Source organism: Pseudopodoces humilis, chromosome 32, assembly GCF_049639895.1.
Source record: "Pseudopodoces humilis isolate 2021_Gansu_Grassland_sample_001 chromosome 32, ASM4963989v1, whole genome shotgun sequence".
Lineage (NCBI taxonomy): Eukaryota > Metazoa > Chordata > Aves > Passeriformes > Paridae > Pseudopodoces > Pseudopodoces humilis.
This window is the reverse complement of record NC_142231.1, coordinates 329330-353480: the sequence shown is the minus strand read 5'-3', so window position 1 is coordinate 353480 and position 24151 is coordinate 329330. Positions and strand designations below refer to the sequence as shown.

General features: G+C 65.9%; 2 protein-coding genes across 4 annotated transcripts; one reads left to right on the top strand and one right to left on the bottom strand.

The window, feature by feature from the left end:
• Positions 1–873: 873 nt before the first annotated feature.
• NCKAP1L (NCK associated protein 1 like) lies at positions 874–17253 on the bottom strand. Of its 3 annotated transcripts, none has more exons than XM_088068891.1 (31): positions 17092–17253; positions 16463–16573; positions 15903–15992; positions 15744–15800; positions 15531–15673; positions 14969–15059; positions 14737–14874; positions 14221–14269; positions 13664–13817; positions 13078–13134; positions 12352–12448; positions 11622–11731; positions 10890–11022; positions 10496–10577; positions 10147–10205; positions 9462–9607; positions 8797–8929; positions 8603–8722; positions 7603–7742; positions 6670–6801; positions 6377–6595; positions 4670–4800; positions 3996–4093; positions 3649–3736; positions 3466–3548; positions 3246–3326; positions 3020–3113; positions 2818–2934; positions 2301–2410; positions 1922–2011; positions 874–1200 (listed from the first exon to the last, which is right to left on the bottom strand). In XM_088068891.1, exons 1-31 carry the CDS (start codon positions 17191–17193, stop codon positions 1078–1080), a joined length of 3378 nt encoding a protein of 1125 aa, XP_087925017.1. In that variant the 5' UTR covers positions 17194–17253; the 3' UTR covers positions 874–1077. The 3 variants fall into 3 exon arrangements, with proteins under 3 accessions (XP_087925017.1, XP_087925018.1, XP_087925016.1); XM_088068890.1 differs by having other exon boundaries at positions 875–1200; positions 15903–15995; XM_088068892.1 differs by lacking the exons at positions 15531–15673; positions 15744–15800; positions 15903–15992; positions 16463–16573; positions 17092–17253 and adding an exon at positions 15193–15507.
• Positions 17254–19527: 2274 nt separating this feature from the next.
• On the top strand, positions 19528–21513 carry GTSF1 (gametocyte specific factor 1). Its single transcript, XM_088068718.1, has 4 exons — positions 19528–19848; positions 20470–20596; positions 20909–20989; positions 21428–21513. Exons 1-4 carry the CDS (start codon positions 19756–19758, stop codon positions 21511–21513), a joined length of 387 nt encoding a protein of 128 aa, XP_087924844.1. The 5' UTR covers positions 19528–19755.
• Positions 21514–24151: the final 2638 nt, after the last annotated feature.

The window sequence follows — 24151 nt, the reverse complement described above, 5'->3', positions numbered from 1 at the left end:
TGGACCCCCTCTGGACACCCCCTGGACACCTCCGGACACCCCTGGACCCCCTCTGGACACCCCCTGGGCACCCCCGGACACCCCTGGACAGCCCTGGACACCTCCGGACAGCCCCGGACACCCCCAGAACCCCCCTGGACACCCCCAGATCTGCCCTGGACTCCCCGGACACCTCCGGACACCCCCCCAGACCACCTCCGGACACCCCTGGACACCCCAGGACACCCCCCCCAGACCTCCTCCGGACACCCCTGGACACCTCCGGACACCACCGGACACCCCCAGAACCCCCCTGGACACCCCCAGACCTGCCCTGGACACCCCCGGACACCCCCCGGACACCCCCGGACACCCCGGGAAGGTCGCTGGGGGTGGTCCCAGGACGAGTCCGAGAGTTTGGGGAGAAAAGAGGCGATTTTAGTGACGGCGGCGACAGCGGGGGGGACACTTGGGGACACGGTGGTGGCACCCCCGAGGTGAGGGGGGTGCGGGGGGTCCCGGAGGGGCCGGGTGGGGAATTTGGGGAGGGATATGGGGGGACAGGGAGGGGGATTCGGGGGTCCTGGGGGGGGCAGGGAGGGGGATTTGGGGTCGGGGGCGCGGGGGGCTCCTGCAGGGTGGGGTTGGGGGATTTGGGGAGGGGCACGGGGGGCGGGGCGGGGGTCTCGGGGTGGGACACGGGGGTCCCGCTTGGGGCGGGGGTCCGGGGGGTCCGGTCAGTGCCGGGGTGTCCAGGCGGGGGTCTGGGGGGTCCGGTCAGTTCTGGGGGTCCGGGCGGGGGTCCGGGGGGTGTCCGGTCAGTTCTGGGGGTCCAGGCGGGGGTCCAGGGGTCCGGTCAGTGCCGGGGTGTCCAGGCGGGGGTCTGGGGGGTCCGGTCAGTGCCGGGGTGTCCAGGCGGGGGTCCGGGGGGTCCGGTCAGTGCCGGGGAGGGTCCGGGCGGGGGTCCGGGGGGTCCGGTCAGTGCCGGGGTGTCCGGGCGGGGGTCCGGGGGGTCCGGTCAGTGCCGGGGTGTCCGGGCGGGGGTCCGGGGGGTCCGGTCAGTGCCGGGGTGTCCAGGCGGGGGTCCTGGGGGTCCGGTCAGTTCTGGGGGGCGCGGCCGGGGGGGTCCCGGCACAGCTGGCGGAAGGCGTTGCGCAGCAGCACGTAGGGGAAGCAGCTCTCCAGCATGTCCAGCGTCAGGAAGGACGATTCGGACACGATCTGGGGGGTGGGGGGCTCCCATCAGAGACCCCTCCCCTCCTCCCGGCCCCCCCCCCCACCCCCCACCGCGGCTCCCCGGCTCCAAATTGAAATATTTGCATTTAAATTGCTTCCAGCCGGCCCGGGCGCTCCTGGAATGACAATCCCGGGGCTGGGGGGGGGATCAGGGGGTGCGACGCCCCCTCCCCTCGGCATTCCAGCAGCTTCCAGAGGGGTCAGGGATGGATGAGACCCCCCCGGACACAGCTGGAGCCGCTGGGATGGGGCGGGGGGGCTGGAGCCCACCCTGGGGACATCGGGAACCACTGGGGGACATCGGGAACTGCCCCGGGGACATCGGGAACTGCCCCGGGGACATCGGGAACCGCCCTGGGGACATCGGGAACTGCCCAGGGACATCGGGAACTGCCCAGGGACATCGGGAACTGCCCCGGGGACATCGGGAACTGCCCCAGGGACATCGGGAACCGCCCTGGGGACATCGGGAACCGCCCTGGGGACATCGGGAACTGCCCCGGGGACATCGGGAACTGCCCCGGGGACATCGGGAACCGCCCTGGGGACATCGGGAACTGCCCCGGGGACATCGGGAACTGCCCCGGGGACATCGGGACCCGCCCAGGGGACACCCGAGAGCCTCCTAAGGGTGGGCTCACCCCAGAGCCACCCACGAGGACCCCTCGGGGGCTGTGGCCCCCCCAGACCCCCCAGGTGCCCTCACCAGGTGCAGCAGCAGCACGAGCGAGTCCTGGTTCCGCACCCGAGCCCGGTCCGGCTCCTGCGCCAGCTGCAGGAGGCTGCTGGAGGCCAGCTGGGGACAGGGACAGTCAGGGACAGGGATGGGGACAGTCAGGGACAGGGCTGGGGACAGGGACAGACGGGGACAGGGCCAGTCCCGAGGAGGGGACAGACCCGGGGAGGGGACAGGGGACAGTCCCAGGGAGGGGACAGGGCCAGGGAGGTGACAGGGACAGTCCCGGGGAGGGGACAGGGCCAGGGAGGTGACAGGGACAGTCCCGGGGAGGGGACAGGGCCAGGGAGGTGACAGGGACAGGCCCAGGGAGGGGACAGTCCCGGGGAGGGGACAGGGCCAGGCTCACCAGCAGGAACTCCTTCAGGTGCGTCTCGATGTTTTTGTTGTGGAGGGTGAAGAGCGCGGCCGACACCTGGACGATGGCCTTGGCCAGGCAGTGCAGGTTGTTGTTGTGGCCTGGGGACACCGAGGGGACACTGGGGACATTGGGGACACGGCTTGGGGGTGATTAAAGGTGGGGAAGATGGAGGATTCGGGGAGTCTGGGGACACAGGGGGCACAGAGGTCCTGGGGACAACGCAGAGTGTCCGCAGTGCCACCTCCCTCGGTGACAGTGCCGGTGTCCCCCTGCTGCGGGGATGGGACAGTGACAACAGCTGGCACAAGGGGCAGGGGACACGGGGACAGGGGGACACGGGGACACAGGACAGGGACACAGGACGGGTGACACGGGGACAGGGGGACACAGGACAGAGGGACAGGGGGACACGGGGACACAGGAGAGGAGGACAGAGGGACACGGGGACACGGGGACACGGGGACACGGGGACACGGGGACACGGGGACACGGGGACAGCCCTCACCGTCCAGCTCGGGGTTGTAGAGGGACGCGGGGTCAGCGGCCAGCAGGGGCAGGGACACGGCCACGAACACCAGCAGCAGACAGGACACCTTGTAATCCTCCTCGGGGGACGAGCCCTCTGCAGAGGCAGGGGACAGCCGGGTGACAGTGGCTCCCGGGTGACAGCCACAGCCCCCCCCCGTGTCCCCAGAGCCCCCCCGGACCTGTCCTGCTGCTGGCCAGGGCGGCCACCAGCGCCGGGTCCACCTCGCACGGGATCCCCGCGGCGGAGGCCAGCTCGAAGATGCTCAGGGTGACCTGGGGACACACGGGGGGGGACACTCGGTGTCACTCGGTGTCACACGGTGTCACTCGGTGTCACACGGTGTCACTCGGTGTCACTCGGTGTCACGCGGGCTGGGTGGCCCCTCCCGTGTCCCCTGTCCCCACCTGGATGTCGGTGTCGGGGGTCACCACGTCCGCCAGGCACTCGATGGGGCCCATCAGGAAGGGGCAGCGCCGGGAGAACACCTGGAAAGGGGTCGGGGTCAGGGGGGTCCCGCCCCCCAAATCGGGGGGTCCCGGAGGGTCGGGGGTGGGGTCAAGGGGGTCCCGCCCCCCAAATCGGGGGGTCCCGGGGTGGGGGGGTCCCGGGGTGGGGGGGTCCCACCTCCCTGAGGCCCTGCTGGGCCATGGCGCGGAAGCTCAGGATCTCCCCGATGATGGTCATGCGCTTGAGGACGTTCTCGGCCGCTGTGGGGACACGTGTGTGACAGGTGTGACACGTGTGACAGGTGTGACACGTGTGACACCCCCGGGGGACACCCCCGGACCCCTCCCCAGCCCCACTCACAGCTCAGGCGGGGCAGCAGCGCCGGCCTCTGCTCGGCCCTGCAGCAGCGCAGCTGCACCAGCGTGTCCATGTTCTCGGCCACCAGCTTCTGTGGGGACACCAGGGGACACCAGGGGACATCAGGGACACCGTGGGGACACCGTGGGGACACCAGGGACACCGTGGGGACATCAGGGACACCAGGGGACATCAGGGGACACCAGGAGCCTGCAGGACCTGGCACCTCCGGCCCTCCCGCAGAGCCCAAGGGGTGGCGGGGAGCAGGTTGGGGTGGCCCTGCCTGTCCTGTCGCTGTCCCAGCCTGTCCCCAGCCGCTGTCCCCTGTCCCCAGAGCCCCCCTGCTGTACCTTCAGCTCGGTGACCTGGGACCCCACGTGCCACATCAGGTTCTCGCTCAGGAACCGCATCCCGTAGGGCCCGATGAGCTCGGCCAGAGCCCGCATCTCTGCGGGAGGGGACACGGGGGGGACACGGGGGGACACGGGGGGGACACGGGGGGGACACGGGGGGGACACGGGGGGGACACGGGGGGGACAGGGGAGGGGACAGGGGAGGGGACAGGGAGTGATTCCGGAGGGGACAGGGGGCGACCCCAGCAGGGACAGGGTGGGGACATGGGAGGGGACAGGAAGGTGCCCCAGGAGGGGACAGGGCAGTGACCCGGTGGGGGACAGGAGGGGACAGGAGGTGACCCCAGCAGGAAAAGGAGGTGACCCGGGAGGGGACAGGAGGTAACAAGGGGTGACCCAGGAGGGGGCAGGAGGTGACAAGAAGGTGACCCCGGTGGGGACAGGGCAGTGACCCAGTGGGGGACAGGAGGGGACAGGGGGTGACCCCAGCAGGGACAGGAGGTGACCCGGTGGGGACAGGGCAGTGACCCGGTGGGGACAGGCTGTGACAGGAGGTGACCCGGTGGGGACAGGAGGTGACAGGAGGTGACCCGGAGGGGACAGGAGGTGACAGGAGGTGACCCGGGAGGGGACAGGAGGTGACAGCCCCCCCCGAGCTCCCCGGGCCCCACCGGAGACGTCGGAGAACTCTGCGGCGCTGAACGGGGGCTGCTCCTCGCGGGGCACGGTGGTGAAGGCCTGCAGGGCTGGGGACACCAGCACGGCCCCGCTGCTGGCCTGGCGCAGCAACGCCTCCAGGTACCTGGGGACACGGGGACAGTGTCACCCGCGGGAGTGTCACCCGCGGGAGTGTCACCCGCGGGAGTGTCACCCGCCGGAGTGTCACGCGCGGGAGTGTCACCCGCCGGAGTGTCACGCGCGGGAGTGTCACCCACGGGAGTGTCACCTATGGGAGTGTCACGCGCGGGAGTGTCACCTATGGGAGTGTCACCCACGGGAGTGTCACCTATGGGAGTGTCACGCGCGGGAGTGTCACCTATGGGAGTGTCACCCGCGGGAGTGTCACGCGCGGGAGTGTCACCTATGGGAGTGTCACCCACGGGAGTGTCACCCGCGGGAGTGTCACCCGCCGGAGTGTCACGCGCGGGAGTGTCACCTATGGGAGTGTCACCTATGGGAGTGTCACCCGCGGGAGTGTCACCCGCCGGAGTGTCACGCGCGGGAGTGTCACCCACGGGAGTGTCACCTATGGGAGTGTCACCAGCGGGAGTGTCACCTACGGGAGTGTCACCCACGGGAGTGTCACCCGCGGGAGTGTCACCCGCCGGAGTGTCACGCGCGGGAGTGTCACCCGCCGGAGTGTCACGCGCGGGAGTGTCACCCACGGGAGTGTCACCTATGGGAGTGTCACGCGCGGGAGTGTCACCTATGGGAGTGTCACCCACGGGAGTGTCACCTATGGGAGTGTCACGCGCGGGAGTGTCACCTATGGGAGTGTCACCCGCGGGAGTGTCACCCGCGGGAGTGTCACCTATGGGAGTGTCACCCACGGGAGTGTCACCCGCGGGAGTGTCACCCGCTGGAGTGTCACGCGCGGGAGTGTCACCTATGGGAGTGTCACCTATGGGAGTGTCACCCGCGGGAGTGTCACCCGCGGGAGTGTCACCTATGGGAGTGTCACCCGCGGGAGTGTCACCCGCGGGAGTGTCACCCACGGGAGTGTCACCTATGGGAGTGTCACGCGCGGGAGTGTCACCCGCGGGAGTGTCACCAGCGGGAGTGTCACCTATGGGAGTGTCACCCACGGGAGTGTCACCCGCGGGAGTGTCACCTATGGGAGTGTCACCCGCGGGAGTGTCACCCGCCGGAGTGTCACCCGCGGGAGTGTCACCCACAGCAACAGGACCCAGGATCGGGGGACTGGAAACAGACTCAGGGGAGCAGGATTGGGATTTGGGGTCTGGGGACGGGATCGGGGCATTGGGGACACGGCTGAGGGACTGGGGACAGGACTGGGGCATTGGGGACAGGATCCAGGGGTGGTGCTGCAGGGACCACGAGCTGCTGCCACCACCCCCATTCATCCCCATGTCCCTGCTGCCATCCCCATCCCAGTGTCCCCGCTGCCACCACCCCTCCGGTCCCTGTGTCACTGCCACCAAGCCCCCGTGTCCCCACTGCCATCCCAGTGTCCCCACCGCCACCCCCATCCCCGTGTCCCCACGGCCGTGTCCATGTCCCCACAACTGCCACCACCACCACCCCCATCCCCATGTCCCCACGGCAGTGTCCGTGTCCCCACAGGTGGCACTGCCACCACCACCACTGCCATCCCCGTGTCCCCACGGCTGTGTCCGTGTCCCCGCGGTGGCACTGACCAGTCGGTGTAGATGGCGGTCAGCGTGGGCTGCCCGCTGGCGTCGCGGGGGTGGCTCTGCTGGAGCAGCACCGTGCGCAGCAGCCGCGCCGTGTCCAGGGCCACCAAGTGTCCCAAGCTCTGCACCAGCCCCATGTAGGCCACCAGCCCCGCCAGCACCTCCGAGGGACGCGCCACCTCCTGCGTGGCCTGGCTGTAGCCAGCCATGGCCACGATGGCCCTGAGGGGACGCGGGGACGGTGAGGGACCCTCCGCGTGTCCCCCCGGCCCCGCGTGGCCCCGGCCGGGCCCCACCTGGCCAGGCGCCTCTCCAGGTGGCTGCTCAGGTACTCGGCCGGTGTCACCGTGTGACCAAAGACGGTGAAGTTGGGGACGTGGTTGAGGCTCAGGGACAGCTCGGACAGGGTCAGGTGCAGCTTGTCCATGCTGGGGGGACAATCGTGGTGTCACCCCGTGGGGACAATCGTGGTGTCACCCCATGGGGACAATCGTGGTGTGGTGTGGGGACAATCGTGGTGTCACCCCATGGGGACAATCACAGTGTCACCACACAATCACGGTGTCACCAATCAGAGCGTCACCAGACAATCACAGTGTCACCAGACAGTCACAGTGTCACCAGACAGTCACAGTGTCACCCCATGGGGACAATCATGGTGTCACTCTTGGGGACACAGTGTCACCAGACAGTCACAGTGTCACCCCATGGGGACAATCACAGTGTCACCACACAACCACAGTGTCACCAATCAGAGTGTCACCAGACAGTCACAGTGTCACCAGACAGTCACAGTGTCACCCATGGGGACAATCACGCTGTCACCAGACAATCACGGTGTCACCCCATGGGGACAATCACGGTGTCACCACACAACCACAGTGTCACCAATCAGAGTGTCACCAGACAGTCACAGTGTCACCAGACAGTCACGGTGTCACCCATGGGGACAATCACAGTGTCACCAGACAGTCACGGTGTCACCCATGGGGACAATCACAGTGTCACCAGACAGTCACGGTGTCACCAGACAGTCACGGTGTCACCCATGGGGACAATCACAGTGTCACCAGACAGTCACGGTGTCACCAGACAGTCACGGTGTCACCCGTGGGGACAATCACAGCGTCACCAGACAGTCACGGTGTCACCCATGGGGACAATCACAGTGTCACCAGACAGTCACGGTGTCATCCCGTGGGGACAGTCCCTCCGCGGGTGACACTCACTTGGTGGTCAGGGTCCTGTCCCTCCGCTGGCTCTCTGTCCCCGGTTTGTCCCTGTCGGGGTCCCCTTTGCGGGGCGGCTGCTTCGGGCTCTTCTTGCCGCGGGCTCTGCTGATGGTGGCCGCGCAGTGCTTGGGCAGCAGCTGCGGGGCGGGGACAGGCTCGTGGGGACATGGGGACACCCCGAACGGGGCCACCAGGACCTCAGCCAGGCCACCACCCCCCAGGGCTGGCTCGGGGGACGCCCTGCCAGGTTTTGTCCCCGTGGAGAAACGTCCTCGTCCCCAGGGTTCGGTGGGGACAGGGGGCCAAGGGGACAGAGAGGCCATGGAGACCCCAAAGGTCCTGGAGACCCCCGAGGTTCTGGAGACCCCTGGGGCCACCAAGATCCCAAAGGTCCTGAAGGTTCCAAAGGTCCTGGAGACCCCAAAGGCCACCAAGCCCCAAAGGCCACCGAACCCTCAGAGGTTCTGGAGGCCCCAAAGATCATCAAGTCCCCAGAGGTTCTGGAGACCCTTGGAGCCACCAAGACCCCAAAGGTTCTGGAGACCCCAAAGGTCCTGGAGACCCCAAAGGCCACCAAGACCCCAAATGCCCCAGAGGTTCTGGAGACCCCAACAACCACCAAGATCCCAAATGACCTGAGGGCCCCAGAGGTCCTGGAGACCCCAAAGGTCCTGGAGACCCCAAAGGCCACCAAGCCCCAAAGGCCACCAAGCCCCCCGAGGTTCTGGAAACCCCAACAACCACCAAGATCCCAAATGTCCTGAAGGCCCCAGAGGTCCTGGAGACCCCAAAGGCCATCAAGACCCCAAAGGTCCTGGAGACCCCAAAGGTCCTGGAGACCCCAAAGCCCCCAGAGGTTCTGGAGACCCCAACAACCACCAAGACCCCAAATGTCCCGAAAGCCCCAAAAGTGACCAATCCATCTGAATGTCCCAAACCCTCCCCAACCCCCCTGGGGTCCCCCTGAAGGTCCCGGAGCCCCCCCAGCCCCCGTCACCTGCTGGCTGAGGTTGTGGTGCTCGGCGCAGGCGTCCAGCACGCAGCCGCTGCCCACCCGCCCCAGCTCCTCCAGGAACCTGTGGCAGAGCCCCAGCGCCGCCGCCTCCAGCTGGGGGTGCTGCCAGGGGGGACCCCTCAGAGCCGGGGACGGCGCTGGGGGACCCCCAGGACCCCCCCCGGGGTGTCACCAACCTCCTCGGGGCACATGGGGTGAGGGCAGCGCGAGAAGTGGGCGCAGAGCAGGGGGAAGGCGATGGAGAAGCGCAGCATGGACGGCTCCTCCAGCGCCGCCGAGAACATCCGCTCCAGGGGCCGGGGGTAGAAACTGCCGGAAAAGGGGGGGGAAATGGGGGAAAAATGGGGGGGAAAGGGTGGGAAAAGGGGGGAAAATGGTGGGGGGGGAAATGGGGAAAAAAGGTGGGAAAAGGGGGGAAAAAAGGGGAAAAAAACTGGGGAAAAGTGGGGAAAACTGGGGGGAAAAACGGGGGGAAAGGGGGGGGAAAGGTGGGGGGGAAAGGGTGGGAAAAACTGGGGGGAAAAAGGGTGGGAAAAGGGGGGGAAGGGGGAAAAACTGGGGGGAAAAGGGGGGGGAAAAGGGGTACGGGGTAGGAAAAGGGAAGATGGGGTGGGAAACGGGAAGGGAGAGGAGGTTTGGGGTGGGAAAAGGGCAGAAAAACGGGGTACAGGGTGTGAAAAGGGGTACGGGATGGGAAAAGAGGAGATGGGGTGGGAAAAGGGGCAGGGAGAAGGGGTTTGGGGTGGGAGAAGGGGGTGCAGGGGTGGGAAAAGGGGTTTGGGGTGGGAAAAGGGGTTTGGGGTGGGAGAAGGGGGTGCAGGAGAAGGGGCCGGGCGCTGACCAGAGGTGGGACAGGTCCGAGGTCTCGTCCAGCAGCTCCTCGGGCCGGTCCAGCAGCAGCGTGTGGAACACCACCAGGCTCATGGCGCGCCCCACGTCCCCGTTGGACACCAGCGGCAGCGGAGCCTTGGCCACGCTCGTGTAGGCCTGGGGACACGGTGATGGGGACAGAGGGGACAGGGGACATGGGGACACGGTGATGGGGACAGCAGGGACATGGGGACACGGTGATGGGGACAGCAGGGACAGGGGTGGGGTCAAGGGACATGGGGACACAATGATGGGGACAGCGGGGACAGTGGGGACAGGGACAGGGGACATGGGGACAGCAGAGACAGAGACGGGGTCAGGGGACACGGGGACAGCAGGGACAGGGTCAGGGGACACGGGGACAAGGACAGCAGGGACAGGGCAGGAATGGGATTGGCACAGGGATAGGAACAAGGGTTAGGTTGGGGTGGGGACAGGGACAGGGACAGGGACAGGGACGGGGACGGGGATGGGGACAGGGACAGGGACAGGGACAGGGACAGGGACAGGGACAGGGACAGGGACAGGGACAGGGACAGGGACAGGGATGGGGACGGGGACAGGGACAGGGACAGGGACAGGGACAGGGACAGGGATGGGGACAGGGACAGGGACAGGGACAGGGACAGGGACAGGGACAGGGACAGGGACACCACCTGGAGCCGGAACCAGTCCAGGCGCAGCGCGGTGAAGTCAAACTCCTCCTTGTCATCGACTGCAGGGACACGGGGACATGGGGACAGGGCTGGGGGGTGGCAGTGCCACCACAGGGGACCCCCCCGGAGCCGCCCGCCCTTCGGGGGTGCCCAGCCCGGGATTGTCCCAGGGGTCCCGGGACAGGGGGGGACACCGGGCTGGGGTGGCACCGGGGACACATTGAGGGGACATCCCGGGCTGGGAGGGGACACAGGGACATGGGGACACATTGAGGGGACATCCCGGGCTGGGAGGGGACATCCCGGGCTGGGAGGGGACACTCCGGGCTGGCAGGGGACACATCCACACCTTCCTTGGCCGAGAGAGCCGAGAGGGAACTGACGAAGGACGAGAGGATCACCGACTCCTCCTCGGGACACACCGAGAGGTTCTGCGGGGACACGGCGGGCTCAGGGGACAGGGACAGCTCGGAGGGGACTCAGGGGACAGGGAGGACCAGGAGGGGACTCTGGGGACAGGGACAGCCCGGAGGGGACTCAGGGACAGCCCGGAGGGGACTCAGGGACAGCTCAGAGGGGACTCAGGGACAGCTCAGAGGGGACTCAGGGACAGCTCGGAGGGGACTCAGGGACAGCTCAGAGGGGACTCAGGGACAGCCCGGAGGGGACTCAAGGACAGCTCGGAGGGGGCTCAGGGGACACGGCGGGCTCAGGGGACAGTGCCACCCCTCCCCAGGACACACCTGGATGACGTCGCTGAGCACGAGCGCGTCGAAGCGGGCCAGGTAGTGGCGGTGGTAGCGGCGCAGGAGCCGCAGGTGCCGCCGCACCAGCGCCCGCAGCTGCTCCAGCACGAACAGCAGCTCCGCCAGGCGGCTGCGCCGGGGGGGCGTCAGAGACCCCCCAGAGACCCCCACCCCCCAAAAAAACCCTGCCCAGGAACCCCGAAATGGGGACAACAGGGACCCCGAAATGGGAACAGCAGAGACCCCGAAATGGGGACAACAGGGACCCCGAAATGGGGAGAGCAGGGACCCCGAAATGGGGACAGCAGGGACCCCGAAATTGGGACAAGGCCCAGGAACTCACTGAGGGGACAGCAGAGACCCCGAAATGGGGACCCCGGGGACCCCAAAATGGGAATAGCAGAGACCCCAAAATAGGGACAGCAGGGACCCCAAAATGGGAACCCCAGAGACCCCAAAATGGGGACCCCAGGGACCCCAAAATGGGGAGAGCAGGGACCCCAAAATGGGAACCCCAGAGACCCCAAAATGGGGACCCCAGGGACCCCGAAATGGGGAGAGCAGGGACCCCAAAACAGGAACAACAGGGACCCCAAATTGGGGACAGCAGGGACCCCGAAATGAGGACCCCAGGGACCCCGAAATGGGAACCCCAAGGACCCCGAAATGGGGACAGGAACCCCACTGCGGGGACCGAGGGACCCGCGGGTGTCCCCTCCCTGTCCCCACCTGTCCGTGAAGTCCTCGGGGCTCTTGGTCTTGGTGACGTGCTCGGCGTGTCGCGACAGCCAGCTCACCTCGTCGCGACACAGCGACAGCGCCACGAACACCAGCAGGGCCTGGGGGGGCGGCGAGAGCTCGGGGACCCCCCCGGATCCACCGGGAAGGACCCGGCACGCACCCCCCGAACCCCAAACTCTGCACCCCAAACCCTGAACCCACCCCCGAACCCCAAATCCCGCACCCCAAACCCTGAACCCACCCCCGAACCCCAAATCCCGCACCCCAAACCCTGAACCCACCCCCGAACCCCAAATCCCGCACCCCAAACCCTGAACCCACCCCCGAACCCCAAACTCTGCACCCCAAACCCTGAATCCACCCCCGAACCCCAAATCCCGCACCCCAAACCCTGAACCCACCCCGAACCCCAAATCCCGCACCCCAAACCCTGAACCCACCCCCGAACCCCAAACTCTGCACCCCAAACCCTGAACCCACCCCCGAACCCCAAACTCTGCACCCCAAACCCTGAACCCACCCCCGAACCCCAAACCCGCACCCTCCTACCCCCAAATCTCCCAAAATCCCAATAAAATCTCACAAACGCCCCCAAAATCTCCCCCCAAAACCGCCCAAATCCCGCAAAAAACTCCCCCCAGAATATCCCAAATCCCCCCAAAACCTCCCAAACCCCCCGAAACCCCCCCAAAATGTCCCAAATTCTCCCGGGGCGCACCTTGGGTCCGAGCAGCCCGGGCTGATCCTCCAGCAGCGCCACGAGCTCCCGCACGGCCCCGCGCAGGAACGAGCGGCGGCCCCGGTGCAGCGCCGGGCTGGGGGGGTCGGGGGAGGTTTGGGGAGGTCCCGGGGGTCCCCGGGGTCGTGGGGGGTCGTGGGGGACACGGGGGGGACAAGAGGGGACAAAGCGGGGACAAGAGGAGGGGGCAGAACCCCAGTGGTCGCGGGCATTGACTCGATGCGGGAGGGTTGAGGGGATTTTGGGGGGTCGTGGGGGGTTTTGGGGGGTCCCCGGGGGTCGTCGGGGTCATGGGAGGGTCGTGGGGAACACGGGGGGCACAACTGAGGGACAATTGGGGGACAAGGGAGGGACAAGGAGGGGACAAGAGGGGGACAAGGGGAGGGGGCAGAACCCCAGTGGTCGCGGTCAGTGACTCGATGCGGGAGGGTTGAGGGGATTTTGGGGGGTCGCGGGAGGTTTTGGGGGGGTCCCCGGGGGTCCCCGGGGTCAGGATGGGTGACGAGGCGGGGGGATCAGGGTCAGAACCACCCAAGCGACCCCCCCGGCCACCCCCAGGGGACAGCGCGTGTGACAAAGGGGGGGAGAGGTTGTGGCACGGCGAGGATGAAACCGGGGCCCCCCCAGGACCCCCCCCCGGTTTTGGGGGGGCTCCCAAACACCCCGGGACCTCCCCCCAAACCCCCCCCCCGAGCCCCCCCAGACCTGTGAGCCACCGCGTGGTCCCGGCACTCCTTGACATCGGCCACGCGCTTCCCGAACCTGGGGAGGGGCACCTGGAGCGACCCCCGGAGCCCCCCGGGCACAGCCCCCGGAGCCGGGGACCCCCAAAATCCCCCGAACAGCCCCCCCGGCACCCCCAAAAACCCCTCAAAAATACCCCGAGCACCCCCGAAATCCCCTGAACCCCCCCTGACACCCCCCGGCACCCCCAAAAGCCCCTCAACAATCCCCCCAGCACCCCCGAAATCCCCCAAAACCCCCTGGCAGCCCCCGACCCCCAAAATCCCCCGAACACCCCGCCCGACACCCCCAAAATCCCCCGAACACCCCACCCGACACCCCAAAATCCCCCAAACAGCCCCCCCCGGCACCCCCAAAATCCCCCAAACCCACCCTGGCACCCCCCGACACCCCCAAAATCCCCTGAATTTCCCCCCCGACACCCCCAAAATCCCCCGAACAGCCCCCCCGACACCCCCAAAATCCCCTGAATTTCCCCCCTGACACCCCCAAAAACCCCCAAACCCACCCTGGCACCCCCAGACCCCCCCGGTGTCCCCCTCCTCACCCCCGGAGCCCCCCCAGCAGCTCCTCGGTGACTTTGTGCACGGCGATGGCCTCGTCGCGCACCAGGGTGACAAAGAGGGTCCCCTGCAGGGCCTGGCGCCACAGCTCCTGGCACGGGGGGGCGGCCAGAGCCCCCGGACACACCAGGAACCCCACTGGGGGGACAGCCCCCCGTCAGGGACCCCAAAACTGGGACCCCAAAACTGGGACATGGCCCAGGAACCCCACTGGGGGGACAGCCCCCCGTCAGGGACCCCAAAACTGGGACCCAGAGTTGGGGACACTGGCCAGGAGGGGTTGGGGACACTGGCCATAGAGGGTTGGGGACACTGGCCAGGAAGGGTTGGGGACACTGGCCAGGAGGGGTTGGGGACACTGGCCAGGGAGGGTTGGGGACACTGGCCATAGAGGGTTGGGGACACTGGCCATAGAGGGTTGGGGACACTGGCCAGGGAGGGTTGGGGACACTGGCCAGGAGGGGTTGGGGACACTGGCCATAGAGGGTTGGGGACACTGGCCAGGAGCAGTTGGGGACCCCGGGGTGGTGGCAGCACTCACGGATGATCCAGCGCTCCATCACCTCCAGGGACAGGTACTCACAGGCCATCTGGGGACAGCAGTGTCACCCACCAGGTCACTGTCCCCTGACCCCCCCAGTGCCTGCGTGTCCATGTCACCATCTCCAGCGCCCGTGGGACACCATCCCTGTGTCCCTGTGTCCCCGTGTCCCTGTGTCCCTGTGTCCCTGTGTCCCCATGTCCCCGTGTCCCCATGTCCCCATGTCCCCACACCAATGTCCCCATGTCCCCAGCATGTCCCCATGTCCCCGTGTCACTCACGCTGTCACACGTGGCCGGGCTCAGCATGTCCCCAGCATGTCCCCATGTCCCCATGTCCCCATGTCCCCGTGTCACTCACGCTGTCACACGTGGCCGGGCTCAGCATGTCCCCAGCATGTCCCCATGTCCCCATGTCCCCATGTCCCCGTGTCACTCACGCTGTCACACGTGGCCGGGCTCAGCATGTCCCCAGCATGTCCCCATGTCCCCACACCGATGTCCCCGTGTCACTCACGCTGTCACACGTGGCAGGGCTCAGCATGTCCCCAGCAGGTCCCAGCAGGCTCAGGAGCTGCTCCTGTCGCCACAGCTCCGCGTTCCGGCAGCGCCGCTCGAACGGGACCCGCAGTGACAGCAGCGCCTGGCTCAGGGTCTGCCACGGGGACAGCGCCACGCTGGGGACACCGGCCCTGGTGTCACCAGGGACCCCCGACCCACCCCGGTGTCACCAGGGACCCCCAACCCACCTTGGTGTGGGGCCCGAACTCCTCGGGCAGTTTCTTGAGGGGGTGCTCGTACTCCAGCACCATCTGCGCCAGGCGGGCGAAGCCGGGCTCGCTGCGGGGACACGGCGTTGGGGACACGTTGGGGACAGTCCCGGAGCCAGCCCCGGCATTGGGGACACGTTGGGGACAGCCTTGGGGCTGGCTCCAGTGTTGGGGACACATTTGGGGACACACTGGGGACAGACCCGAGGCTGATCCCTGCACTGGGAACACGTTAGAGCCAACCCCGGAGCCAGCCCTGGCATTTGGGACACGTTGGGGACACGCCCAGGGCTGGCTCCGGTGTTGGGGACACGCTGGGGACACCTCCGGGGCTGGCTCTGGTGTTGGGGACACATTGGGGACAGCCCTGGAGCTGGCTCCGATGCTGGGGACACACCTGGGGACACACTGGGGACAGCCCCAAAGCCGGTTCCAACAAAAGGGGCTCAGCGCTGGGGACACGGGGAGGGGACAACCCGGGGACAGCCCGGGGACAGCCCGGGGACACCTTGGGGACACCTTGGGGACAGGTAGGTGGCACCTGGCGCCGTGGCACATCTGGTGCGCGCAGTGGTAGAGCCCCAGCAGCAGCCGCCGCTCCTCGGTGCGCGCCAGCAGCAGCACGAGTGACACGTAGGTGACAACCAGGTCCAGGTAGCCCTTGGTGAGCTCGTGGTTGAGGTGCTGGCAGGGAGGGGACAGCGGTGAGGACACGGGGACACGGGGGATGTCCCCGAGGGGTGGTGGCACTCACGATGTCCAGGAAGCACTGGCTGGCGTCCAAGGTGTTGAGCAGCTCGTAGACGTGGTCCTGGTGGCCAGGGGACAGCCGCGTGTCACCGCGGTGGCACCGCAGTGTCGCCACCCCTCCCCCCCCCCCCTCCCGGGGATGTCCCCTCTGTCCCCAGCTCACCCGGAACTCCAGGAGGTCCAGGAAGGTGTGGTAGAACGGTGCCAGCACCCGCGCGATGTCACCTTTGTCCCTGTGCACCGGACCCAGGTGCTGCTGCGGGGGGACAGCGGTGACAGCGGCGTGACACGGGGGACACCGGGGTGACACCGGGGGGGACACGGGGGGGACACGGGGGGACACGGGGGGACATGGAGGGGACACGGGGGGCCAGGGGGGGGACCCCGGGGTGACCGCGGGGGGACACCGGGGGGACACGGGGGGACACGGGGGGGACACTGGGGGAGGGGACACGGGGGGACACGGAGACACAGGGGTGGGGACAGTGAGGACACAGATGGGGACACAGGGGTAGGGTGGGGACACGGGGGTAGGGACAGTGGGGACACAGGGGTGAGGACACAGGGGTGGGGACACAGGGGACAGTGGGGACACGGGTGGGGACACAGGGGTGGGGACAGTGAGGACACAGGGATGGGGACGTGGGGACAGTGAGGACACGGGTGGGGACACGGGGACAGTGGGGACACGGGGACAGTGGGGACACGGGGACAGTGTCTCACGGTGCTGCTCCGCACGTCCAGCTGCGGGAATTTCTTCTGGATGAACTTGGCCGAGGCCTCCATGGCCTTGTCCCCGAGGAAGGGCGGCCGCGTGCGGGGGTCCGAGCACGTCTGGGGGGACCCCCCGGGCTCAGAACCCCCCGAAATGATCCCAAAAATGATCCCGAAATCCTCCCCCACACCTGAGCCCCCCTCCCCAAACCCCTCCCGGGCTGGACCCCCCCAAAACCCACCCTGACCCCCAACACTGCCCCTAAAACTCCTCCTGGGCCGTTTCCCCTCCCCAAACCCCCCCAAATCCCCCCAAAACCCACCCTGACCCCCAAAACTCCCCCTAAAACTCCTCCTGGGCCGTTCCCCCTCCCCAAATCCCCCCAAAAACCACCCTAATCCAACCCTAAACCCCACAACTCCCCCCAAAACTCCTCCTGGGCCGTTCCCCCTCCCCAAACCCCCCAAAATCCCCCCAAAACCCACCCCAACCCAACCCTGACCCCCAAAACTCCCCCTAAAACTCCTCCTGGGCCATTCCCCCTCCCCAAATCCCCCCAAACCCCCCTGTCCCTCTGTCCCCACGGGCCGGGGGAGGTTGGGGACCCCCGGGGGTCCCCCCAGGACCCTCCCCACACCTTTTTGAGGTGGTAGATTCGCACCAGGACCCCCCGGCCCCGCTCGTTGAGCAGCGTCAGCTTCTCGGCCACTTTGTCCCCGTACAGCGAGGGCAGGGCCATGGTGGCACCCCCACACACAGAAATGTCCCCAAAATGTCCCCAGGAGCCTCCCGAGCCCCAACTTCCCCTTCCTGGGCCGGGCTCGGCTGCCTTGGGGCCACCGGGGCCACGTGACGGCGCTGGCAGCACCCCGTGACACCGCGGGGAGCGGGGGACACCAGACATGGGGACAGCAGAGGTGGCAGATGCCACCACCAGCCCCAGCCCTATAGCAGTGTCAGGGCCCCTATAGCAGTGTCAGGGCCCCTATAGCGGTGTCAGGGCCCCTATAGCAGTGTCAGGGCCCCTATAGCAGTGTCAGGGCCCCTATAGAGGTGTCAGGTCCCTATAGCGGTGTCAGGGTTCCTATAGCAGTGTCAGGGCCCTATAGTAGTGTCAGGGCCCCTATAGCGGTGTCAGGGTTCCTATAGCAGTGTCAGGGCCCCTATAGCAGTGTCAGGGTCCCTATAGAGGTGTCCCAGTCCCTATAGAGGTGTCAGGGCCCTATAGAGGTGTCAGGGCCCCTATAGAGGTGTCAGGGCCCTATAGAAGTGTCCCAGTCCCTATAGAGGTGTCCCAGTCCCTATAGGGGTGTCAGGGCCCTATAGAGGTGTCAGGGCCCTATAGAGGTGTCCCAGTCCCTATAGAGGTGTCAGGGCCCCTATAGGGGTGTCAGGTCCCTATAGAGGTGTCAGGGCCCTATAGAGGTGTCAGGGCCCTATAGAGGTGTCAGGTCCCTATAGAGGTGTCAGGGCCCTATAGAGGTGTCAGGGCCCTATAGAGGTGTCAGGGCCCTATAGAGGTGTCAGGGCCCTATAGAGGTGTCAGGTCCCTATAGAGGTGTCCCAGTCCCTATAGAGGTGTCAGGGCCCTATAGAGGTGTCAGGTCCCTATAGAGGTGTCCCAGTCCCTATAGAGGTGTCAGGGCCCCTATAGAGGTGTCAGGGCCCTATAGAAGTGTCCCAGTCCCTATAGAGGTGTCAGGCCCCTATAGAGGTGCCCCAGTCCCTATAGAGGTGTCCCAGCCCCTATAGGGGTGTCAGGTCCCTATGGCCCTGCCTGGACTCATCAGAACCAATTCCGGTCGGTGTCACTCAAATTTATTCTCGTTTTCTCCTCTTTTTGGTTCCGTTTATCCCCAGTCGGGGACGATTTATTCCCAACTGGGGCCTGTTTAACCCCAAACCGGGCCCATATAACCCAAATCCGGGTTTATTTACCCAAATCTGGGTTTATTTACCCAAATCCGGGTTTATTTACCCAAATCTCGGTTTATTTACCCAAATCCGGGTTTATTTACCCAAATCTCGGTTTATTTACCCAAATCTGGGTTTATTTACCCCAAATCTCGGTTTATTTACCCAAATCTGGGTTTATTTACCCAAATCTCGGTTTATTTACCCAAATCTGGGTTTATTTACCCAAATCTGGGTTTATTTACCCCAAATCTCGGTTTATTTACCCAAATCTCGGTTTATTTACCCAAATCCGGGTTTATTTACCCAAATCCGGGTTTATTTACCCAAATCTGGGTTTATTTACCCCAAATCTGGGTTTATTTACCCCAAATCCGGGTTTATTTACCCAAATCCGGGTTTATTTACCCAAATCCGGGTTTATTTACCCAAATCTGGGTTTATTTACCCCAAATCCGGGTTTATTTACCCAAATCTCGGTTTATTTACCCAAATCTGGGTTTATTTACCCAAATCTGGGTTTATTTACCCAAATCCGGGTTTATTTACCCCAATTCTGTGTTTATTTATCCAAATCTGGGTTTATTTACCCCAAATCTCGGTTTATTTACCCAAATCTGGGTTTATTTACCCAAATCTGGGTTTATTTACCCAAATCTCGGTTTATTTACCCAAATCTGGGTTTATTTACCCAAATCTGGGTTTATTTACCCAAATCTGGGCCTATTTAATTTAAATTTTCCCGCCACGCCGTTGCCATGCCGACGGCGCCGCGGCGCCCCCCAGCGGCCCGGAGGACCGGAAGCAGCGCCCGTTGTTGCACTAACGGCGGCGCTTGCGAGGGGCAGAACCGGCACCGAACCGGCACCGAACCGGCACCGAACCGGCACCGCTGGCACCGAACCGGCACCGAACCGGCACCGAACCGGCACCGCTGGCACCGAACCGGCACCGAACCGGCACCGAACCGGCACCGCTGGCACCGAACCGGCACCGAACCAGGGCCGAACCGGCACCGCTGGGACCGAACCGGGACCAAACCGGCACCGCTGGGACCGAACCGGGACCGCTGGCACCTAACCGGGACCGAACGGGCACCGCTGGGACCGAACTGGGACTGGTGAGGCCGAACCGGCACCGAATCGTGACCGAACCGGGACTGGTGGGACACAACCGGGACCGCTGAGACCGAACCGCGGCCGGTGGGAAAGAAGCGGTACCGATCGGAACCCGGCGGTACCGGCCCGAACCCCGCGGTACCGGTCGGAACCCGGCGGTACCGATCCGGACCCGGCGGTACCGGCCCGAACCCGGCGGTACCGATCCGAACCCGGCGGTACCGGCCCGAACCCCGCGGCCCCGGCCCGAACCCGGCGGTACCGGTCCCATGGAGCCCGACGCGCTCGTGCAGTGCCCGTACGACCGGAGCCACCAGGTGCGCGTGTCCCGCCTGCCCTATCACCTGGTGCGGTGCCAGCAGGTGCGCGGGGACACCGGGACCGGGGGGGGACACCGGGACAGGGGGGGGACACCGGGACAGGGGGGGGACACCGGGACAGGGGGGGGACAGCGGGACCGGGGGGGGACACCGGGACCGGGGGGGGACAGCGGGACAGGGGGGGGACAGCGGGACCAGGGGGGGACAGCGGGACAGGGGGGGGACACCGGGACCGGGGGGGACAGCGGTACCGGGGGGGGACACCGGGACAGGGGTGGGACACCGGGACCGGGGGGGGACACCGGGACAGGGGGGGGACACCGGGAGCGGGGGGGGACAGCGGGGCAGGGGGGGGGGACGTCGGGGGCGGGACACCGGGACGGGGAGGGGGGACACCGGGAACGGGGGGACATCGGGGATGGGACATCGGGACCAGGGGGGGACACCGGGACACGGGAGGGGACACCGGGAACGGGGGGGCATCGGGGATGGGACACCGGGACACGGGAGGGGACACCGGGAACGGGCGGGTCCTGCCCGGGGTGTGGGGGGTCTGTGAGGGGTCCGGGTGGGTTTTGGGGTCCGGGTGGGTTTTGGGGTCCGGGTGGGTTTTGGGGTCGGGGTCTGTGGGGTCAGATTTGGGCTCCCCCCCCCCCCCCCCAGAACAACCCGCAGGTGTCCCGCACCTTGGCCACGTGTCCCTTCAACGCGCGACACCGCGTCCCCCGCGCGCACCTGCGCAGCCACGTCACCTCCTGCCCCGACAAACTGCCGCTCGAGCTGCCCCCAGGTACCGGGCTGGCCCCAAAAGTGTCCCCAGGGGTCCCCAGATGTCCCCAGGTGTCTCCAGGGGTGTCCCCAGGTGTCCCTGGTGTGTTCCAGGTGTGTTCCAGACTGGGTTCTAGATCGGGTTCTAGAGCAGGTTCTAGACTGGGTTCTAGAGCGGGTTCTAGAGCAGGTTCTAGAGCGGGTTCTAGACTGTGCTAGACTGGGTTCTAGACAAGTGTCCCTGGCTGTCCCCAGATGTCCCCAGGTATCCCCAGGTGTCCCCAGGTGTCCCCAGGTGTCCCCAGGTGTCCCCACCGCCTCTCTGTCCCCGCAGACCCCGAGGACGCCCCCAGAGCAGCCTGGCAGCCCCCCCAGAGCTGGCAGCCCCCCCCGTGCCGGGAGGACTGGGACGCAGGTGAGGGTCCCCAGACCCCCCGCGGTGTCCCCAGGGGCTGGCACGTCCCTGTCGTGTCCCCCCGTGTCCCCCCCATGTCCCCCCGTGTCCCCCCGTGTCCTCCCCGTGTCCCCACCGTGTCCCCACGTGTCCCCCCGTGTCCCCCCGTGTCCCCACCCTGTCCCCACGTGTCCCCCCCGTGTCCCCCCGTGTCCCCACCCTGTCCCCCCATGTCCCCCCCGTGTCCCTGTCGTGTCCCCACCGTGTCCCCCCGTGCCCCCACCGTGTCCCCCCCGTGTCCCCCCGTGTCCCCACCCTGTCCCCCCATGTCCCCCCCGTGTCCCTGTCGTGTCCCCACGTGTCCCCCCCGTGTCCCCACCGTGTCCCCACGTGTCCCCCCCGTGTCCCCCCGTGTCCCCCCCGTGTCCCCACCGTGTCCCCCCCGTGTCCCCTGAGCAGAGCTGAGCGAGCTGGAGCTGGAGGAGCCCCACCCGTTCATCCTCCAGGTCACCAAGGGGGACCTGCCCGTCCCCTGCCACAGGTAGGAGCCCTGGGGACAGGGGTGGCACCGCCGGGTGCCACTCGGGGGTGTGTCAGTGTCCCCAGGTGTGTGTCAGTGTCCCCGGGTGTCACACTCAGGTGTGTGATTGTCCCCAGGTGTGTCTGTGTGTCCCCAAGTGCCACACTCAGGTCTGTGAGTGTCCCCAGGTGTGTGTCAGTGTCCCCAGGTGTCCCCAGGTGTGTGTCAGTGTCCCCAGGTGTGTGTCAGTGTCCCCAGGTGTCCCCAGGTGTGTGTCAGTGTCCCCAGGTGTCACACTCGGGTGTGTGTGAGTGTCCCCAAGTGTCCCCAAGTGCCACACTCGGGTGTCCCCACCAGGGCACCTGAACTGACCCCGCCCCTGTCGCCCCCAGCCCCGACCCCGCCACCCCCCCGGAGGGGCTGTCACCGAGGAAATCCCGGCCGGCGACAGCCACAGCCCGCCTGGGGACAGCACGAGCCCGGCCGGGGACAGCCGGACCCCGCTTGGGGACATCACGGCCCCGGCCGGGGACATCGGGAGGGTCCCGGGGGGTCCCGGGGGCCGGGAGGGGGCTCGGAGCTGGCGGGGCCCCCCCGGCTTTTCCATGTTTTAATAAATAAAATGGCCACGAGCCCTCGCGGTGTCCCCTCAGCCCTGGGGGGGGCGACAGGCGACACTCGGGGTGGGGACAGGGCCACCCCCATGTGGAGGGGACAGCGGGGACCCCCCCACCCTGAGCTGTGGTCCTCGCTGGGTTGGTCCTGTCACCTCCCCCTGCCACCGCCCAGTGTCCCCTCGGTGTCCCCTCTGCCACCCCCGGTGTCCCCCCGGTGTCCCCCCTGTCCCGTCCCCCCCCCCCGTGTCCCCCCCGCTGTCCCCCCGCTGTCCCCACCCCCACATTCCCTTTCCCACCGATCCGCCGCTCCCAGGAGGAATTTTGGGATCCCGGGGGGGGGTGGGGGGGTTATTTTGGGGCCTCTTGCGCAAACCCCTCCCCCCTCCCCCCCCCCCTCGGGGCACTGGGACAGGGGACCCCGCCCTGGGGGGAGGGGGACAAGGGGGGGACAAGGGGGGGACAACGGGGGACCCCACCCCGGGGACAACCGGGGGGGTCCCCACCCCCTCACCCTGGGAATCCTTCCCAAAAATTGTCCCAGAGCGTCCCTGGGACCCCCCCGGGAGAGGAGAAATCCCCACTCCCCCTTCCCAAATTCCTCCTCCTTTCCTCAAATTCTTCCTCTTTCCCCCAAATTCCTCCTCTTTTCTCCCCAAATTCCTCCTTTTTCCCCCAATTCCTCCTTTTCTCCCCAAATTCCTCCTCCTCCCCAAATTCCTCCTCTTTTCTCCCCAAATTCCTCCCCCAAATTCCTCCCCCAAATTCTTCCCCTTTCCCCCCAAATTCCTCCTCTTTCCCCCCCAAATTCCTCCTTTTTTCCCCAAATTCCTCCTTTTTCCCCCCAAATTCCTCCCCCAAATTCCTCCTCTTTTCTCCCCAAATTCCTCCTTTTTTTCCCCAAATTCCTCCTTTTCTCCCCAAATTCCTCCTTTTCTCCCCAAATTCCTCCTCTTTTCTCCCCAAATTCCTCCTCTTTTCCCCCCAAATTCCTCCTTTTTTTCCCCAAATTCCTCCTCTTTTCCCCCCAAATTCCTCCTCCCCAAATTCCTCCTCTTTCCCCCCAAATTCCTCCTTTTTCCCCCAAATTCCTCCTCTTTTCTCCCCAAATTCCTCCTTTTTTCCCCCCAAATTCCTCCTTTTTTCCCCCAAATTCCTCCTCTTTTCCCCCCAAATTCCTCCTTTTTCCCCCCAAATTCCTCCTTTCTCCCCCAAATTCCTCCTTTTTTCTCCCCAAATTCCTCCTTTTTTCCCCCAAATTCCTCCTTTTTTCTCCCCAAATTCCTCCTTTTTCCCCCAAATTCCTCCTTTTCCCCCCAAATTCCTTCTTTTTTCCCCCCAAATTCCTCCTTTTTTCCCCCCAAATTCCTCCTTTTTTCTCCCCAAATTCCTCCTTTTTCCCCCAAATTCCTCCTTTTTTCCCCCAAATTCCTCCTTTTTTCCCCCAATTCCCCCTTTTTTCACCCAAACTTCCTCCTTTTTTTCCCCAAATTCCTCCTTTTTTTCCCCAAATTCCTCCTTTTTTCTCCCCAAATTCCTCCTTTTTCCCCCCAAATTCCTTCTCTTTTCCCCCCAAATTCCTCCTTTTTTCCCCTCCCTCGGGATCTCTCCGGCTTCTCCTCCTCCCCCTTCCCCTCTCCGGGATCTGAGCTCAGCTCGGAGCCGCCGGATTTGGGGCGGAAAAGGTCGGAAATGGGAATTTCTGTGTCATCGGCACCGCCGCCCCCGCGCGACACCTCCGGAGCCCGCGATCCGCCCCCTTCCCGCACGGATTTTGGGGGAAAAAAACATCATTTTACCCCCTTTTCCCCCCCCCCCACCCCATTTTTCCAGGGGTTCACCCCCAGGGCAGCGTGGAAAGCTCTGGAATTTTGGAGAATTCCGGGAATTCCCACCCCACCCCCCGATCCCAACATCTGGAACAGCTGCGCCTCCCGGGCCCGTCCCTTTCCCCTCATTCCCGATCCCAGCTCGGGATCTCTCCCTTCCCCCGCCTTGGATTTATCCCGCTCGGGGTTTGTTTTTATTTTTTTTTCCCCCAAAAAATTC

Coding starts and splice junctions, on each gene's coding strand:
- NCKAP1L (XM_088068890.1), bottom strand. CDS start 17,193: ATGGCCCTGCCCTCGCTGTACGGGGACAAAGTGGCCGAGAAGCTGACG. Junction 13,818..14,220: donor GATGGAGCGCTGGATCATCC/GTGAGTGCTGCC, acceptor CTGTCCCCCCAG/TGGGGTTCCTGGTGTGTCCG. Junction 4,094..4,669: donor AGAGTTCTCCGACGTCTCCG/GTGGGGCCCGGG, acceptor CCCCTCCCGCAG/AGATGCGGGCTCTGGCCGAG.
- GTSF1 (XM_088068718.1), top strand. CDS start 19,756: ATGGAGCCCGACGCGCTCGTGCAGTGCCCGTACGACCGGAGCCACCAG. Junction 19,849..20,469: donor ACCTGGTGCGGTGCCAGCAG/GTGCGCGGGGAC, acceptor CCCCCCCCCCAG/AACAACCCGCAGGTGTCCCG. Junction 20,990..21,427: donor CCGGGAGGACTGGGACGCAG/GTGAGGGTCCCC, acceptor TCCCCTGAGCAG/AGCTGAGCGAGCTGGAGCTG.